The 20533-nt window shown below is 37.2% G+C and overlaps 1 protein-coding gene across 5 annotated transcripts in view; it reads left to right on the forward strand.

Moving 5' to 3' along the window:
* Pld1 (phospholipase D1) overlaps positions 1-20533 on the forward strand; it is a 206053-nt gene that overhangs the window by 173445 nt on the left and 12075 nt on the right. For all 5 annotated transcript variants that reach the window (XM_027942201.2, XM_071615476.1, XM_071615475.1 and 2 more), the window contains 2 exons: positions 11530-11664; positions 19984-20137. In XM_027942201.2, the coding sequence (XP_027798002.2) occupies positions 11530-11664; positions 19984-20137 (289 nt within the window). The remainder of the gene's footprint in view (positions 1-11529; positions 11665-19983; positions 20138-20533) is intronic.

A 20533-nucleotide genomic window follows, 5' to 3' on the forward strand; every position in this document is an offset into this window, starting at 1 on the left:
CTGCAAGTTCCCAGCCACCAGATTCTATATTCATTAGGCTTCGATGCGTGTTGTAGGCCACACACAGCCCACGGATAGCTTTCGACACAATAGGTAGAAAAGATTTCACAGAACTAGAGTCAGAACCCAGCTTATCTGATGTATAGATCAGTTGGGTCTTGATTATGAAAACCTAGGTGGCCATGCAAAAGAAAAGAGGCAACACTCACCAAGTGGTGTTTATATGCATTCTCACTTTCTGTGAGGGAGCGAGGTAAAGGGGACTGTTATAGGCCAGAGAGATGCTGTGATAGAAAAGTGGGGCTTGTGGGTAGAGTTTCGATCTCACTTACCTGAGAGAATGGAGATGCCACAAGGAAATCTGGAAGACAGAAGGAGCCATCATAACCATGTGATGCCATGTGATATGACCTCCAGATATGTATAAACCTTAATTGAGTTTTGAGGGGGGGATTGTACATTACACTGGCAGCCTCCTAAATGTGGACATACTCAATGATATATTGGAACGTGGGGAGAAAAACCTTAAGCCTTCCAAGTACGTATAGATTTAACTTAAAATTATGAAATTAGGACATCATCAGGAACGGCAGAGTAAAGATCTCCAAAAATATACTCCTCCATAAAAGCAACAAAAACATTAACAGAAATCTTTGCAATCAACTTTCCAGATCCTAAAAGTTAACCAAAAGCTTGTAACAATCCAAGGGTGTTTATTGGAGAAAACCAGCTGCATGTTGGTAAAAACCTCTTCTAAACTCCACAGCAATCTTCAGAACAAACAGGTCCTCAATCATGGCAAAAACCAGGAGCCTACAGGTGGTCAGGGTGCAAGGCAGGGTCTAGGTTCCCATCCCCTGACAGTGCTCAGAGCATTGTCATTAACTGACCTGTTTGAAAGTTCCCTTTACACCATCATTCAAAGGACTTAAATTTATTTCACTGGCTCAATGTGCTCAGTGAAAATAACCTTTGACCTAGATATTTATCAAAACAAGCAGCAACAATTATTTAACATCACAGCTGCCTGAGACAGAGACAACAGCTGAGCAAACAAGAAGCTAAAAACTTAAAAGGGTAACCTGGAGAAGGAGAATCCCGTAGTGGGCATCAGGAAGCTCTAACAAACTCCTGGGAATCTAAAAGGCTGTGCATATGTATGTGTGCCCAAGGCTATGCCCATGCTCAGGGAAGACTTGAGAACACTCTAAATTCTTACCTCTGGCAGGCCTTAAGGCCCTGGTACAAAGAAAAAGTGAAGCCCAAGGCAGCATTATAAAATGCATGCCCCCCTCACAGCTCCTCAATAAAATATAAGAGACTCACTGGTTCCAGGAATTTAAGAAATCATATAAAATAGTATATTCTCATGCCATAATGGAATGAAATTATAAAAAATAAAAGGAGATTTTGAAAATTTACAATTTGATAGGGAATAACACACTTCCAAATAATGAAAGAATCAAAGAAGATATTGCAAAGGACTGACAAAAAATATTTTGTGGTGAATGAAAATGAAAATATATCAAAATTTATGAGACAAAGTTAAAGCAAGGTTTAGAGAGAAATATTTAGCTATAAACATTTATCTTAAAAAGAAGAAAAACCTCAAATCAATAATCTAAACCCACATCTTAAGAAACAATATAAAAAAGAGCAAACTAAATCCAAAGCAAGCAGAATGGAAGAAATCATGAAGATTGGAAGGAAGACAAATAAGAAAAATAGAAAAACAATAGAGAAAATCAGAAAGACCAAAAATTGATTCTTTGAAAAAACTTTAAAAGTTGGCAAATCTTTAACTAGACTAAGTAAAAAAAGACAGAAAATTCAAATTATCTAAATCAGGAAATAAGAGAACAATAGATCTTATAAAAATAAAAGAGAATACTCTGAATCATTGTATGCTAACAAATTAGTTAATCTAAATAGATGGAAAAGTCCCTCTGAAGACATTGTATTAGCCAGAGTTCTCTAGAAAAACTGAACTGAGAGAGAGAGAGAGAGGAGAGAGAGAGAGTGTGTGTGTGTGTGTATGTGTTTGTGTGTAGAGAGAGAGAAAAAAAAAGAAGATGGAGGGGAGGTGTGTCTATTGTGAGGAATGGGCTGACATGACTATGGAAACTGAAAAGTCCCAGTCTGCTGTCTGTGGGATAGAAGATTCCTGAAAGCCATTGGTGTGATTTCAGTCCAAGTCTGGAGATCTAAGAGCCAGAGGAGCCAATGGTACAAATCCCAGTTCAAGAGCAAAAGAAGGCCAATATCCCATCTAAAGTAGACAGGTAGAAAGCAAAAGGGGTGAATTCCTCCTTCATCTGCCCTTTGTTCTGTCCAGGCCTTCAATGGATTGAATTGTGCCCACCAACAATGGGAAGGGAAATTTACTTTAATGAATTTACTGACTTCAGTGCTAATCTCATCACAAACCCTCTCACAGACACCCCCCAAAATAATATTTAATCTGGGTACCCCTAGCCCAATCAAGATGATATATAGAACTAACCACCACAGACACAAACTACCAAAACTGATTCCAGAACAAATTGAAATTCCAAGTAAACCTAAAACAAATAATCAACATGTTTCTAAAATGCTCAGGCCCAGACAGTTTTGCTGGTGATTTCTACCATCCATAAAAGAATCAATTACTTATCCTTCACAAACTTTTCCCTAAAAAGATAGACAAGTATTGCCCAATACCAAAATCATTCCAAGAAAAGAAAGACAGGGACCAATATTCCTTATGATACAAACACAGAACTCCACAGTGATATTATTAAGCTGAATCAAGCAATATAAAAAGGATTACGAATCATGATCAAATGGGATTTACCCTATGAATGGTTGGTTTTACATCTGAAACTAAATCAGTATAGTACACAGTGGGAACAGAGTAAAGGACAGAGACCATATATGACCATCTTGTTAAACACAGAAAAGTATTTGACAAAATCTAAAATTCTTTCATGAAGAAAACAACCTAGAAATGGATGAGAACTGCTTCAGTCTCATAAAGGGGGATATTCAAATACCAACAGAAGGCATCAGTATATACTTAAGTGGAGAAAGACTGAAAGCTTTCACCCCGTGACTGGTAACAAGATGAGAATGGCCACTCTTGTCAAACATTAAAATGGAAGTTTTAACCAAGGCAATTGGATAAGAAAAATAATTTCTGAAAAAGGGATAGGGAGGAAAAAGAGGAGTAAGACAATCTTTTCACAAATGGCATACTCTTATAGGCAGAAAAATCCTAAAGAATTCACACATACTCATGCAATTAAAGGTAATAAATTAGTCTATTTTGTGTTGCAGGATACAAGATCAATATACAAAAATCAACTTGTTTCTAGAATCGTGTGAATTAGCTGAAATAGAAGACCTAATATTGTTAAGATGGCAGTACTCTCCAAATTGATCTGTAAGATTCAACACTATTACCGTCAAAATCACAGCTACCTTGTTGCAAAGACTGACAACTAGTCCTAAAATTTATGTGTAATTTCAAGGCATTTAGCATAGCCAAAACGACTATAAGAATGAATTGGAAAACCCATATTTTTTATTTTAAAAATTTTCTACAAGCCTAGAACAAGTAGTAAAGACAGTATATTGTTGATATAAGGTTAGACATATAGATCAATGGAATTGAATTGAGACTTCAGAAATAAGCCATTTTTATGGTCAATTGATTTCAACAAGGGTATCAAGACAATTCATTAGAATAGTTTCTTAGAATTGTTTTTTCTTTCTTTCTTTTTTTTTGGATAAAGAATTGATTTTTCAACAAACAGTATTAGAACAACTGAAAAGAGAGAGGGGCAGGGGGGAAGCTGAACACCTCACACAATATACAAAAATTAATTCAAATGGATCAAAACCCTGACACTTCAAATCTTCTAGAAGAAAACAGGCATAAAAAAATCATTTTAAACTTGGTTAAGCAATGGTTTCTTAGATTTTTTTTTTTTACCAAAAACCCAAGCAAATATGTAAAAACTAGATCAAACACAAGAGCTTCTGTGCTCTAATGAACACTGTTAGAAAATTAAATAACCCATAGAATGAGGAAAATGTTTGCAAATCAGATATATATATGATAAGGGATTAGTATTCAGAACATATAAAGAATTCTTAAAATTCAATAATAAAATGAAAAAATAACTCAGTTTTAAAATGGAAAAACAATCTAAATAGACATTTTTTAAAAAGAAGATTATATAGATAGATGGCCAATAAACACATGAAAATATACTAATAGTCACTAGGGAGATTCTAATGAAAACTACAATGAGATACAACTTCACCCTCTCATACCCACCAGAGTGGTTAAAATAATAATAAAAGTCTTGGTGTGGGTTTGGAAATGGTGGAACCCTCATACATTGCTGTTGGGAATGCAAAATGCTGCATCCTCTTTGGAAAATAATTTGGTGGCTCCTCAAAAATTAAACATATAACCCAGCAGTTCTCTTAAGTATATACTGAAAGGTATCGAAATCATGCATCTACACAAAACCTGCCCTGGTGGTCACAACAGCAGCATTATTCAGAATAGCTGAAGTAGAAACAATCCAATGTCCATTAACTGATGAAAGTATAGCAAAATGTGGTATATCTACACCCAGTAATCCTACAGTACTATTCAGGTATAAAAAGAAATGTATTGATACAGTCTAGATTATGAATCAACCTGCAAAACATTACACTAAGTGAAAGAACCCAGGCACAAAAAGCCACATATTCTATGATTCCATATTTATGAAATGTCTTTAATAAACAAATCCATGGAAACATAAAGTGGATTTATGGTTGTCAGTGTCTAGGGAGAGTATGGAATGGGAACAAATGCTAATAAAATGGGCATGGGGAGGTGACAAAAGGTTTTAAAATTAGGAAGCATTGATGATTGCACAACTTTGTGAATACACCTTTTTTAAATTTACTGAATGGAACATTTTAGTTTATTTTTATTTTTTTGCAATACAGGGGCTGAAGCCCAGGACCTTGTGCATGTTAGGCACACACTTTACTACTGAGCTGCAACCCCAGCTTGAATGGTACATTTTTAAAGAATAAATTTTATGGTATAATTTTTTGACAAAATTTATAAATTTTATGAATTTTTAAGTGATTTGGAAGCTTTCAAACTAATGACTTAAACTTTCAGTACTCGTATATTTTATGCAAACACACATTCATATATTGATATTTAATGTTTAGTAGTTTTCCACTGATGGTGTGCTCCATCCACAAAACTTTAGAAAACAACTTGAGACATTAGATATGTATACCACCAATGACAAATACTTTCCACATGTTGCATATAATTGTTTCCAGGACAAAGAAGATTTGCCGGAACATTATCTCTATTTAAATGACAGTGAATGAGTAAATCTATAAAAGACATATTGATAAAGTGGAATTGGGAAAGTCACTCAATCCTAGCTGGTAATGTCTTTTAAAAAATGCAAGATGAGGTTATAGAAGAATAAAAAATCAAAACAAGCTTATTATTTAGTTTCTCAGCCATAAAAATGTCCTGGGCTTATTATAAAGCATTTTCTTTGGCTCTGGACCCTTTTCCTGCCTTTGCCACTCAGGGGAAATAAATTGGATTTTAGCTCAAGACTCAAGTTCAGTGGTAAGCCTGATTGTGAAGAGATTTCCAAGAACCCTGGGAGCAAGTCAAAAGAAGGCATCTCAGTGGGGAAAACGTTCATATTCTAAACACAGAAAAGATTAATTACATAATGCCCCTTTCTGAAGTACAAGCTTATATTATTGGTTTTGCTTTTGCAAATGTGTAGTGGGTGTTAAAGACATGAACTAGCTAATCTCTAATTGGATAGAGAAATAGAGTTCTCTACTGTTTCAACTACCTAGAATAACAAAACAGCTGCTCCGAGTACGTTAAAATTCCTGGAAAGAAATCCAGTTGCTATTAGTGTATAATTATCTGATACTCCAGACTCCAGGATTTAATGTTTAGTTTAAATCATTTCTTTACCATTTTTATAACTGTTATGAATTACAGCATTTAAGCAGCCAAGTTAATATAATTTAACATAAAGGCCAGAGGTATTAAATCAGGATTAGAAACGTACATATACCGAGTGCCATAAGTTTTTAAACAACAAAAGCCTATTTTTTTCACTTTTGATGTCCTTTCACAAAATTTCTTTATAAATGTCAAGAGTTTATCATGTTGAACTTCTTTCAAAGTACATGTGCACCAGTGTTAATAACAGTTATGTCCTGGGACCTGTATAAGTCTCCAAGTTCTCAAATAGCTCCAGGATGTATAATTTGGAAACATCCCTGATTCTTTTCCATCTGTTGGAAGCATTTTCTTCAAAGGCATTTGTTTCTCCAATTATATCCTTAAATCACAAGTTAACATCACCAACTTTGTACCTATTGCATATAGAGTCAATTTTTTTCAAACAATAAAGTACTGGTTCTCAATTTTCTTTTTTCTTCTGTCCACAGAGAGCACACAGTGAATTCTTTCATGCTATTGATGGGTGCCCCCTCTTGCATTGGACAGACCAAAATGGTCCACTTTCTGGCTAGCAACCATTATCTTTCTTTTAGATCTTGTGGCTGGTACCATTAGCTTTCTTTTGAAGGTCATTTTTCACAAAGAAATGAAGGTTTTATCATTGCATCAGAGTTATTGTGTAGGTGAAGGTGAGTGGGAGGTAGGCCTGGGCTATAGGCAGGGTGGTCTCTGGTACTTTACTGATGCTCCGTAGGCTTCCTGTAGGATGGTGCATCCCTGTGCTTCAGAAAGCCACACAGAATGACATGTCTTAGACCTTCAGGTTGATAACAGCTAATAAATATTACCTAATATAAAAAAAGTAATTTTGAAATAATTTTGGACTTGTAGAACCGTTTTCAGGACTCTCATATGCTTCATCCTCATTTCCCAAACGTTAGCTTATCACCCCTTTGCTTTATTGCTTTCTCCCAGTAGATCTATATTTTAATAGGATTTTGTTTGCTTCTTTACTCTGCACCATTTTGGAATAAGTTGTAGCAAGGATGTTCCTTTTCCCCTAAATACTGTTTCTGAGAAAACAAGGACACTTTCCTAAGCAGCTATAGTTCAATTACTGAAATAAATGAAACTAACATTGATGTAATACTATGACCTAGCCTATAGCCCTTACCAAAATTTTGCCAACTGTCCCACTAATCTTCTTCAAGCAGAAGAGGAAGAAAGGTTTTGTTTACTGGGGGCGTATTCTGCTCACAATCATGTGTAGCACTTGGTTACCCTTGACCCTTATTTTCCCTTACTCTGAAATGGTCCTTCAGTCTTTTTAGTTGGGGGGAGGGGCAAAATGATTTTGGAGTCACTTTAATGTCAATTCACGGAGATCTTCATTCCTTTTCACTTTTGCAGAGTCTCCCAAGTGTGGATTTGCCATGGTTTACGCCATATCTCCACTATATATGGGCATTTAGAATGTTTTCTATATTTCTCAATTACAAACAAATTGTGTGCTTTCAGTAGTCAAGACTGGACAATGAATAACTTTGTGCATATGTTTTCTTATTTGTTGTAGGTATATCTTTAGGGTAAATTTCTAGAGTGGAATTACTAGGTAGCTTTGTCAGATATCTCCAGGTGACCCTCTAGGAATTAGCGTTCCTATCGCCAATATATGACAGAGCCTGTTCCAGCCCAATCTCCCCAACAGAATATGTTCTTCCACTTCATTCATTTATCCATCCATTTATTCATTCATTCATTCATTTTTGCCAATCTCATAAGTAAGAAATGGTTTCTCAGTGTAGTTTTAATTTGCATTTCTATTATTTTGACTAAGGGTGAATATCTTTTCACATGTATTTTTTGTCTGTGTGAATTGCTTGTTTATATCTCTTGCCCATCTTTCTATCAAGATTTTGGTTTTCTTCCCCTTCAATTCAAGTCTTTCATATGTTATAAAGAACTTACAACTTAAGAACTCTTAGCACTTTATCTGATATATATATATATATACATATATATATATATATGTTATATATATACGTATATGTGTGTATATATATGTATATATATAATTTTTTTGCATATACTTTCTCTCATGTTTGCATTTTGCCCATGATTTTTGCCTGTGGTGTTTTCTGTCATGCAAATATATTCGCATGTAATCCAGTTAACATTATCAATCATCAATCTTTTACTGCCACTGGATAGTAAAAAGCCTTCCCTTCACTTGGGTTGTAAAGGAATTCACTCTTGTTTTCTTCTAATATTTGTCTGATTTCATATGATTACGTTTACATTTCTGATCCATTTGAAATTTTATTCTTTTGTTTATTTATATATGACAGCAGAATGCATTACAATTCTTATTACACATATAGAGCACAATTTTTCATATCTCTGGTTGTGTACAAAGTATATTCACACCAATTCGTGTCTTCATACATGTACTTTGGATAATAATAATGATCATCACGTTTCACCATCATTTTTAACCCCATGCCCCCCTCCCTTCCCCTCCAACCCCTCTGCCCTATGTAGAGTTTGTCTGTTCTTCCCATACTCCCTCTCCCTATCCCACTATGAATCAGCACATTTGGAATTTATTCTTAATGGAATTCTTGGAGTTTTACCTTTTTCAAGTGGCTGTTCCATTGCATTGGCACCTCTTACTTGAATGTCCTGTCCTGGTCTCTTGAGATTCTGCCTTCATCATACACAAAATTTCCACCTACTCTTTGGTCTATTTTTGGACTTTCTAGTTCATCCACTGGCTTATCTATTTATGTACCAGTTCTGCACTATTGAATTATACAGACTTTATAGCATGTTTTCATATCTGATAGAGCTAATGTCTCCTCATAGCTTTTCTTTTAAAATTTCCAAATTATTCTTGCATATATATTTTTCCTCATGAACTATGATATCATATTGTCTAACTCCATTAAAAATGTTGGTATTTTTATTGAGATTACCTTAAATATATAAATGAACCCAGGAAAAGTCAACATCTTTCAGTGTTGAATAGTTCTATCCCAGAACAAGGGGTAGCTTTGCATTTGTCTACTCTTCTGTCTTGAGAGTCTCTAAAATTTTTCTCCCTAAATTTTTGCACATATCCTGTTAAGTTTATCTTTAAGTACTTTATCTTTGTAGGAACCTATATAAATGAAGTTCTGTTTGTGAGTCTCTAAATGGTTATCATTTGTATGTATGAAAGCTGCTGGTTTCTACATGTCAATTTATATCCTGTTACCATAATTAATCATTTTATGGTTTAAGATCATTTTATCATTGGTTCTCTGGGTATACTATGATCGTATCTGCAAATGAGTAATTAGTTTATTTCTTATATGATTTCTCTTGACTAGCTACATTAACTGATGCTTCCAAGACAAAATTAAATTGTATTGATTATATATAACACACATATACATCTATTATATGTTTTATACATTTAAAAGCATATAGATATGTATGCATCTTTTTTTTTACTTCACTGTTTTTATGAGGAATGGATGCTAGATTGTCTCAAAAGGGTTTTTGCATCTGTTGAGATGATTATGTGATCTTCCCCCTAGATTGGTCAAAGGAAGATATCTTGTTTTAGTGCATTTCCTCACATTGAGCAGACTTGTGTCTCTGGAACATATCACACTTGGTTATGATCTATTATTTTCTTAATGTGCACTATTAATCTTAAATCTATAAATGCCAAAACTCAGTAGCGGTGTTGTTCAAAGATAGTGTTTTACTGATGATTTTTGCTGAATCAAAATTTGGGGCAGTGTCACAGGAATCTGCTTTTAATATGTCCCACAAGGGTGGTTCTTATGCACACCAAAAACTACTGGCCTCCTGTGTTGTTCACTGTGATTTTTAAAAGTGGGGAATCACTACAAAAATACTTATTTTAGCAAAGTATTTGTTCAATGATTCCATTAAAAAGTTGGTTTGTGCATTAACATTTTAGATTTTAGGTTAAAAGCCAGCTGTAGATGATTCAGAAAACTCCAAAGCTGAAATATTATCTGCCACTTGAATATTTCACCTATTGACCCTTGCACTCATTTATTCCACTTTTCTTAGCACGGATGAGCATACCAAGATGTGTCAGACTAGTTCCCATACTGTTAAAAGAGAAATAGAAGAATATTCAAATATTTTTAAAAACTACATATTATAGTAGAAACATTTTCCAGGAATTTTATGGGCATGAGAGGCTTCAAAGAGGAAATGCTCTTCCCTCCTAGAAAAGAGGAGACTGCGGAGAGGAGGTGATGCTTCAGACGAAGCATCTTTCCAATGTGACACTGACACACAGAAAAAGAAATTGATTTACAAAGATCTCATTCACATTGAACTTTTTGGAAATGCCTCCCCTACATGTGATGCCACCACATCAGCTCTTGCCAAACACAGCTGTGTATGATCACTTGTGCATGAGGGAAGAGTTAGCTGTCAGGGAAGAAAGCTCAGTATGTATCGTGTGACTGGATTTTTTCCTAAGGTATCTAAACTTCATGCAAACATTGAATAGCATCAATAGTAAAATGGAAAACCTCAGTTATAAATGGAAACTTCAGTAAATGAAATATGAAAGACTACTGGTTCTATTAGTATGTTTCAAGAGTCTTTTAAAGAAAAAAGATACACTCTATTGGAATTCATGACAATTTGGTTCTAGGCCATTTATTCTTATTATCAGACTTGATAAGACTTTGCTTGTACCGGACAACTGCTATGTGGAATAGGGACCATAAAAACTTGTGACTAGCATTCATCCTGGGGTAGTGATTATGGGTTGGCTTGATATGGAATGCATTCCTTCTTATTACATGAATGACCCTCACATAATGAGATGAGAGGGCAGAATTTCCAAGTACAAGCCTAGTACTGCTTGCTCTAAAGAAAATCCCCCTACATTTCTTGTAATAAAGATTCTTTCAGTTCCTGAGTTGAATGATCTAAAAGGGGGAGGGTATTTAAATTGCCAACATTTTTATTTGCTCCAAATCAGTAAAATATAACAGCTGCTTAGGATGGAACATGCTACAAATGTATGTTTGGGCACATACCTTGCCTCTGATTGAATTGCAGCAGGTGTCAACCAAAAAAGCAGCAAATGTCACACTGAATCTCGGATTATCGGTTCTGCCTCAACTTTAACCATCACTTTTCAGCAATTACTCACCAAATCATTACAATGAAATGATATATCTTTGAACATAGTTTTGGATTGCCTCAGCAAGGGCAAGACAGAAAACACTTTGATATAATTTTTTAAAATGTAAGCCATCCAGAGGAACACTATAAAAACTCCCCAGATAGAGAAAGTAGACCCTGGGTGAATTCTGAGGTTGTATTTACACACACACACGCACGCACGCGCACACACACACAATACAGTACATTCTAAACAACATGTTTAGATTATATATTTTATTTTGAAAAACAGTAAAATTTAATGTGCCTTTTTAGAGCATGGTCATATTAATTTTAATAATTTCTTTTTTAATTTCCAGTTGGTAATCAGTGGATAAATTATATTTCATTCTGTGGTCTTAGAACACATGCAGAGCTTGAAGGAAACCTGGTCACTGAGCTTATCTATGTCCACAGCAAGTTGTTAATTGCTGATGATAACACTGTTATTATTGGTAAGTATGAGGTCTCTGATTGTGTTCCCTGCCAGCTGACTTATCCCATGCCTCAGTGTTATTACTCCCACACTTCCTTTGCAATTGAAAGACAGTAATGTAACATCTAAAATACTTCTGAAGCAATCATTTTCTCTATGTCCTTTTGGTCTGTCTTTAAAGTTCAGAAACCCAGAGTAATGAAATGGATGTGTACAACTTACAGTATTCAAAAGCAGTGTTTTAATCCAAAAGTCAATAATCTGTCTGATCTCATTAATTCTTTGTTATTTCCTTATTTTTATTTTGAATCCAAGTCCCTTGATTTCTGGAATTGGAGAGGCAGAAATGTGGAGGGAAAGTGGTTGTAAGAATACCTCATGGTAATTTGTATGTGTTTCCACCATATTCACCTAATCAGTATCACAGACCTGAAGTTACATAAAAGTCCAAGTCAGAACAGTATTAAAATATTACTGCCTATATGCTTCTTATTTTTCCTAATGCCTGTTTTTGGGGTGTCATCAATCAGGATATAGAGCAGACCAGTTTTGTTAATGTGCAGGGTCGGGGACAAGACTGCATGCTCTTGATATGTTGAACTCTACACTAAGGACCACTGATTTTTCCTTTCAAGAATTCACGGTGGGTTTCTCTAAAGACCTGTCCACACTGACAGATTCAGGAGAGAGTTCCTGGTTGTCCATTCTACTCACATTAGATCTACTACTTGGCCAGAGAGGTGGATGTTTGGCTTCATTCTTTTATATACACTGAAAGCTTCATTTGACCATCATTGAATGGTTTTGCCTTTGTATATTATGGTACCTGAACCCTGGAAGGCCAGGATGAGAAACAGAATTAATAATCAGCAGGATGAATGAGCTGAGGGGGTCGAAGGCGTGTTACTGGGAGATGTGACAGTTCCCACTATTGGGAATTCTGCTCATCTGTTTTAAATAAAATGTAATTTCTCAGCTATAATAAGATAATTCCCTATTCTTTAAGAAACTAAATGTCAATGAAGTGTTTTGAAATTTTTTGGCAGCTAATACGCCTTTTCCATCTCTATCCTCCACTGAGAAAAGGAAAAAAAAATCTCATATCTAGGAGTAATGAGGCTGTCTTATCTGGAGTGATTTGAAAAGAAAGGAAGAATAGTTCTAAAACCAGAAGATTTATAGATCACCGTGTGTGTGTGTGTGTGTGTGTGTGTGTGTGTGTCCGTCCCCGCGCCTGTCTGTGTGCATGAAAGAAGGGGGGGGGGGAATTGAGAATGGAGAGAGCGATTCTCCTAATATTCATACAGGGCACTTAAAATAATCTTGTTCATCTATTGCTATATAGGAATGGAGCTCTTTAGGGGTTTATTCACTCCCCTTTGTCCTCCAGTACACAAGGTTTATTTTATTTCCCCCAAGCTAATCTGCCTTCGTTCTTCAAAAGCCAACATCAGAATATTTTTATGTTAAATATGGTAACTACAGTAGGAAGCAGAAAATGCTAATGTTTACTAAAATGGAAAAGTAAACAAACAAGGCCAAGTAAAATTCAGTTATCGTTTTAGCAAGATTTTAGAACTCTAAAGTAAAAATTGACAGATGTAAATATTTTCCTTTGAGATGTCATTTTGACTTTTAGCCTGCTTTACGTAAAATGTAAATGCAAGGTATTGTTCAGTCATAGAGCTAACGGTTAAATTGGTTTGTTGAGTTTTTTTTTTTTAATTGATTTATTTTCCTTCTAGAAAGATTTCTGAACTCTTGGGGGTTAAAGTTTATTTAGGCTGGCAATAATTGATCCGTTTTGCACAGAATTCTTATCTGCTGTCTTGAAACTGAGGATGTGGCTGTGGGCCTGTGAAGAGGACTGCTTGCTAGTCCTTGAGAGTTGGATTTCTTTCTTCCTTTCCCTAAGAGCATTATGCTTTAAAAATAATACATTTCTCCCCAAGAAAAGTCCAATGGTTCCTTTTATCTCAGTGGAAATCTTAAGAAAGAGTAGGTTTATTGCTTCTCTAACACATAACCCCTGTTGAAGTCCATAACAAAGAGAAAAAATATTTAAAATTCTCAGACAAGGGGCTGGGGAAATGTAGCCCCTGTAGCATGTGCAGGTTCTGGGTTCTATCGCCAGCACTGCAAAAATGAATGAGTAAAATGAAATTCACAGAAAACAGTTGAAGCTAGGTTGAGAACATTTTATAGATGTTAAGCATTCATTTAAAAGCTTAAAGGAGGTTAAAGGAACTTGTGATCAATTTTTCTAACATGGCAAGCTTATGCCAGAATTATTGAATGGCTGACCTAAAACAATTGACTAATTTGTTTATCTTCATTTTTTTTTTCCTTAAATGAAACATTTGTTTTCTCGTATTGAAGATCTCTTTTATATATAGCTTTGATTACCAGTTGCCCTGAGTGGCCCTTCTGGACATGCAATTTGTGCTCAAATCCATTTTTCTCACACACCATAATTTTTAGCACTAAACCAAACATTTATTTTGCTCTCCTAAACAAAACAAGGCTATCCTTCAAGTCAAATTTAAGTCTGTTCTGTTGACTAAGTGAAATTGTTTTGATATTCACTAGTCCACTGCCAAGCACAGTGGGGAGATGTCAAACGTGAATACAATAGGGCCGCTACCTTCACACAGCTCCTGGCTGAGAGGAGAGCAGCTATTCTTTCCAATTGACGCCACAAACATTGGGATGGATATTGCTAGACAGTAGCGGGAAGGTCAGAGGCAATCAACAATGTGGGGTGGAGGGGTGCAAAAACTATGCAGAGATCATGAGCAACAGCATTCAAAGGACAGGCTTGAGTATGGCTTTGTGGAAGGCCTGCCCCAATGAAGAGGGTTTATACTTATTTTAAAATATCTATTCCTATGGTCTCAACCCTAGCTATATTAGAATCACCTGGGAAACTTTCAGATATATGTATCATTTAGGAGTAGGTTTACTCATTCTTCAGAGTACTTTAAAAGGCATCAAAAAAGAAACCATGGATGATTGATATACATGGGGATAGAGCAGAAGACCAATACCTGGTTTCTACTTCTCGTCATTTTCGTCTGTTGGCCTGGTTTGGGACTCTAGTTATTGGAGGTTTCATCTTTTTATTTTGGCATCAATATGTTGAAAAAGCTTCCTAAGTGCATGTCAGTAGTCAGAGCTGAGTACTTTGGATCTGGAGGCACAGGGAACACAATTAGGTGGAGGGTAGCCCATTTGGGCTCAATAGTAAAAGTTTTCTTTTAAAACAAATAAACTAAAACAGTAGAGTTGGTGTGTTAGTGAGTAGTTAGCTTTCTGTCACTATGACAAAACAATTGAGGAAAACAACTTAAAACAGGAAAGATTTATTTTGGATCATGGTTTCAGCAGTTCTATTCCTTGGTCACTTATCTCCATTGTTTCTGAGCCTGTCAGTGAGGTGTTATGTCAGGTGGGAGGGTGTGGTAGAACAAAGCTGCTCTCATCATGGTGGCCAAGAAGGATGGGGAAGGAGGCAGAGAGAAGGAGACAGAGAGCGAGCATCCAGGGATAAGATATATCCTCCAAGGCATGCCTCTAGTGACCTTCCTCCAATTGATTCTCCTACAGTTTCCACCGCCTTCCAATTGTCCATACAATTATGAACCCATCAACAGAGGAATCCACTGATGACATCAAAGTCCCTATGATCCAATCACTTCCCAAATGCCTTACTGCTGAACACTGCTGTATTGGGCACCAAGCCTTCAGTGCACAAGCCTTTGGGGGATTCCAGATCCAAACTTTAGCAGTTTTCTATTACTGCTCTAACCAATGACCATGCTCTTAGTGGCTTAAAACCACACCAATTTATGATGTGACACTTCTGTGAATTAGAAGTCCAACATGGGTCTCAATCCAGGGTGTCAGCAGGACTGTTGCACACCTTTCTGGAGCCTCTCGGGAAAAATCCATTTCCTTCCCTTTTCTAGCTTCTAGGGGCTGCCCACATTCCTTGGCTCCTGGCCCACTTCCTCCATCTTTAAAACTAGCAGGTTTCTATCTCTAAGGATTCTAGGAAGGCTCAACCCATTCCTCTGTAATCACATCTCCCTGTGACTCCTCGTGACTTTTAAGGACACTTGTGATTGTATTGGCACACCTGAATAATACAGGCCCATCACCCTACTTTAAAGCTAGCTGATTAGCAACCTGAACTTTATATGAGCCTGATTCCACTTTGCCATGTGACATAACACTCACAGGTTTCTGGGATTAGGACATGGACTTTTGGGGGGGCTGTTATCCTGCCTACTACAGAAGGATTCATAATTTCTTAAATAATACACAATAAAAAGCACAAATCATGAAGGAAAAGAGCAGTAGATACAACTGTATCAAAATTCAGAATTTTATTTGTTAAGAGAAAATGTAAAGATAAACCACAAATTGAAAGGAGATTTTTACACATAAAGAACTCCTCTAAATCAAGAAAAGACAAAATTTAAAAAAAAAATGGGCAGGGGAATTATATTGGAGCTTCACTGGAGAGAACATACCTAAGGCCCATAAACATGAAATGATGTTCATGCTCATCAATATAATAATAAGATAAATACTTTTTTAAAATACCAGACTAGCAAAACTTATAAATTTGGACAATTTGAGTATTGGCAAGGCTGTGGAGCAATAGTGGGTCCCATCCTCTGCTTTAGAGAGCACAAATTGGAAACCACTTTGGAAAATATTCTGGCATTACCTAGTTAAGTTACTCTGCAGCTTAGCAATCTACTCCTGCATACAGAACCCAGATAAACTCTCACATGTGTATACTGAGAAGCAAATATGCAACTATGTAGAGCAGAATTGTGCATCACAGCAAAATTCTGGAAACACCCAATCATCCATCAATAGTAGAATGAATAAATAAATCCCTGATGTGTTCATTTGAGAACATGCATCACCATTATGCACAGATGAATCTCAAAGATATAACATTGAATGAAAAGTAAATTTCAAAAGATTATTTGCTGTATGATTCCATTTATATAAATTTATGATGTGACACTTCTGTGTCAAAAGTGAAGCATTTTTTCATTTAGGAAAACATGCAGAGAGTGATGAACACAAAGTTCAACATCATCTCCCTGTTGGAGAGAGAAGGATATGCGCAGGAAGGTGCGTGAGGGCTTCTGGGATACCGAAACGTTCTCAGCCTGGTGATGAATTCAGTGATGTTTATCTTATTATTGCTTAAGGCACACATATATGTTTTCATATATTTCTTTTTATTTTGTTGTCTTTTCAATTTTTTTTTGAAGTTTCCTAATAGCAGCCTTAGAAAATATCATTTCCTAAAAGCGAAGTGGTTTTAAATGATTGAGGCAACATTCTAATAAGAACAAGGGATTGCAATTATCATAAAAAGTAAAACGTGGGCTGGGGTTGTGGCTCAGCAGTAGAGCACTCGCCTAGCACGTGTGAGGCACTGGGTTCGAGCCTCAGCACCACATAAAAATAAATAAACAAAAAGTATCGTGTCCAACTACAACTAAAAAAAAATTGTATTAAATAAAAAGTAATATGTGAGCTGGGTATACCTGTGATCCCAGAAACTTAGGAAACTAAGGCAGGAGATCACAAGTTCAAGGCCAACCTGGGCAACATAGTGAAACCCTTCTCAAAAAAAAAAAAAAATAGTAATACAGGAATGCAAAGCATATTTATTGTGAACAGTTCAAATCTGAGAGTATGGGTAGAGTAAGAGGTCAAAAGTCCCCTGAAATGTCCCTTTCTCTTCCTCAAAAGGGACCCACTTTACACATCCTTCTGGTCCCTTGTTCTGTCTTTTTCCTCATATGTTTTATGGAAATGAGAACATGCCTGAGTACTCTCTTTCCTGTTTTGAATTTGATTTTCAGCATCCAGAAAGATTTTACTGCAGACTAGAGGTAGCATTTACATCTATCAATATCACATTTATTAAGTTCATCTAATTTTTTTTTCAATCTTTTTCTTCATACTACTGTTAAATTGTAGCCCTATCACTTACCTAATATAGCTGAGAGTCAGTGTTCAGAGTCACTGCAGATCAGCCCTTGAAATACAAGACCAAACCCTGTCTCGAAGAATTCCAGCTCAGAATGTCAGGAATGCATTCCTACCCCTATCACAGTGGGGGCCACTGTGATAGGAGGTGGTTAGGGACTGGTGTTACTGTGTGTGTGTGTGTGTGCATGTGTGTACAAGTACAGATACATACATGGTATGGAGGAGATTTTCCAAGCTGGCTCCCATCCCAGTTTTCCTGACAGGGAACAGAGTAGCAATGTCTCACCATCAGCCCCAGCCCCAGCCCAAGAGCGGCCTCTGCCCAGGGCAGGGAATAATGAAATCCTGAAGCAACAACACCACGAGAACTTTATTCTTAGTGTCCTTGGTAACATACACCAGGGGTGGGTGTGAATAAGCCAGAGAGGAGGCTTCTTTGATACCAATGCTCATTCTAGCAAATTCTGCCTTCCTACAGCAATGTGCTGTGGTGCTGATATTCTAGGGTTAACAAGTATCTGATAATAATGCCAATAATAATTAACATTCATAGAGCAGCTCATGAATCAGCAGGTGCTTTCACGTGGTCTTACTTAATTCCCACCACAACCCTACAAGGTCGATATTATCTCAATTTATGAAAGATCAAATTTAAGCTGAGAAAGATTAAATGACTTGCCCAATTAATGCTGGCTGACTGTCAAGCCTGAAGATATGCCTGCTGATTTTACAGCTTAAGGAAAATGTAAGTGTGTGTATAAAGCAAAATGTGTTGCTTACACATCAAAATGTTTCAAAGGTTCCCACTTTACGGCACTCCAACAGAACCCCCATTTGTATGGGGTGCTTATTTCTTTGACCCAGGGCTCCCATGGCATACCATTCATATCCACAGTCAATATAGATTTATATATTGATTATGTGATGCTACTCTGGCTTGTGATGGTTAAGCCTCTTGAGGAAAGGGCAGCTTTCTCTGATGCACAGTCCCACCAGTGGGACTGGAGGCAGGGCAACTGTCACCTTACTGCTCTGGTGTTCCAGTCACAAGGGGGCAGCCAGTGCGCCTGTTCAGCCCGACCCTTCTGCTCCATGTCTGCAGAAGCCATAGAGTGCTGCAGCCAGGACAAGAGGAACAAAGAGAAAAAAAAAATTGGGGCCCCTGTGTAGCTGGTAGGACACATCAAGGATTCCAAAGCGTGAATCTGCAGCGACGAATGCAGAAAATGTGCTGGGGTTTCTGAATGCACATCGGAGGACTGTGGAAAGCTCAGGTTGAACGAATATGAAAAGATTTGCCCTTCACATTTGAAAGTCAACATTCTCAGCTCCTCAGGATTTAAAAATAGAATGGAGGGAAGTTGATAGGGAGGATGTCAGCATGCCACAGGAGTGAGGCAAGAGTGGAAAGTCCAAAGCCACCAGTGACAACCTGGCTCTGAGATTAGGCTCTGGTGATTATGGAGGTGGCTCCAGGGCTTTCACATTCCTCATTAGGTGACTGAGTCAAAGTCTTCAGACTCTGATTCTTTTTTCTTTTTTTTAATGTATGTATTTTTCAGTTGTAATTGGATACAATACCTTCATTTTATTTATTTTTATGTGGTGCTGAGGATTGAGCCCAGTGCCTCACGCATGCTAGACGAGCGCTCTACCGCTGAGCCACAACCTTAACCAGACTCTGATTAACTCTGCAAGTCACGCCATCCTCTGTGCTGAACTGATGGGCATGCCCTGTTTTCTTGAAGTGATTCATGATTGTATCAATTGCAATCCTTTGAGACAGAGGTAGAAAACTAGCAGTGTGTGGAACAGTAAGGAAAATGTATTACTTCAAAGAACAGAAGGTTAGAAAGTTCTAGCTTTGGCTAGCCCAGTGACCTAAAGATCCAGAGTCTTTCTGCTCTCCATCCTCAGTGTGTCTGTCTGTCCACTTGTGGTTGTCAGTGGCTGCAGCAGTTTCCAGGGTCATGTCCTCACCCAGCCTTTCAAGTCAAATACCTAAAGCCTGGAAAAGACAGCATCCATTTCTTCTGTTCTTTCTGACTAAGGAAAAAGACCTTGTTGGAAGCCCTTGGAAGACTTCTCTCCATATTGCATTGGCTAGAACCACGCCAAGGGCCAATTTGTAACCAGTCACTGGCAGAAATAATGAAATTACCATGACTGATTAGACTGAATGAGATTTCCCTGTGATTTAGGGCCCTAAAATACAAAATTTGGGTTTTATTAGCCAGGAAAAATTTGAGTGGGGAGGCAGCCAGCAGGGCCCACCACAGGAGGTTGCTCAGTTTCAGTGTGTCTCCTCTAGGCTCCGCCAACATAAACGACAGAAGCATGCTGGGGAAGCGTGACAGTGAAATGGCTGTCATTGTGCAGGACACAGAGACGGTCCCTTCGGTAATGGACGGAAAGGAGTACCAAGCTGGCCGGTTCGCCCAAGGACTTCGGCTCCAGTGCTTCAGGTGGGTTCTCCACAGCCGCGTTCACTCTCTTACGTAGGCTCTCAGCCACAGGCACTAGGCTCAGGCTGACCCCTTGACCATAGCACACAGGTCATGCCTGGTTCTCCTTTGTTTAAAACAGTGCCTCCCAGAATACAGGACGCGTACCCCAGTAGGCAAAACAACTTGACACAGTCCACGGAGGTTTCTGACTTCAATGGTATTTATTATTTGTATATTTCATAGAACATATTAGCATTTTAAATATATGAATTGATTTGGGGAAAGGCCATTCCAAATCATCTTGTGCCTATTTAAGTTTTTAAAAGTCAGTTCATTTTTAAAAAATCAAAATAGCTCAGTCATGCAAGGGTATAGGAAAAACTACTAAAGGAGTATGCCAGTGATCACTGGTGT

The sequence above is a fragment of the Marmota flaviventris genome, chromosome 8 (genome assembly GCF_047511675.1).
Source record: "Marmota flaviventris isolate mMarFla1 chromosome 8, mMarFla1.hap1, whole genome shotgun sequence".
NCBI classification, from domain to species: domain Eukaryota; kingdom Metazoa; phylum Chordata; class Mammalia; order Rodentia; family Sciuridae; genus Marmota; species Marmota flaviventris.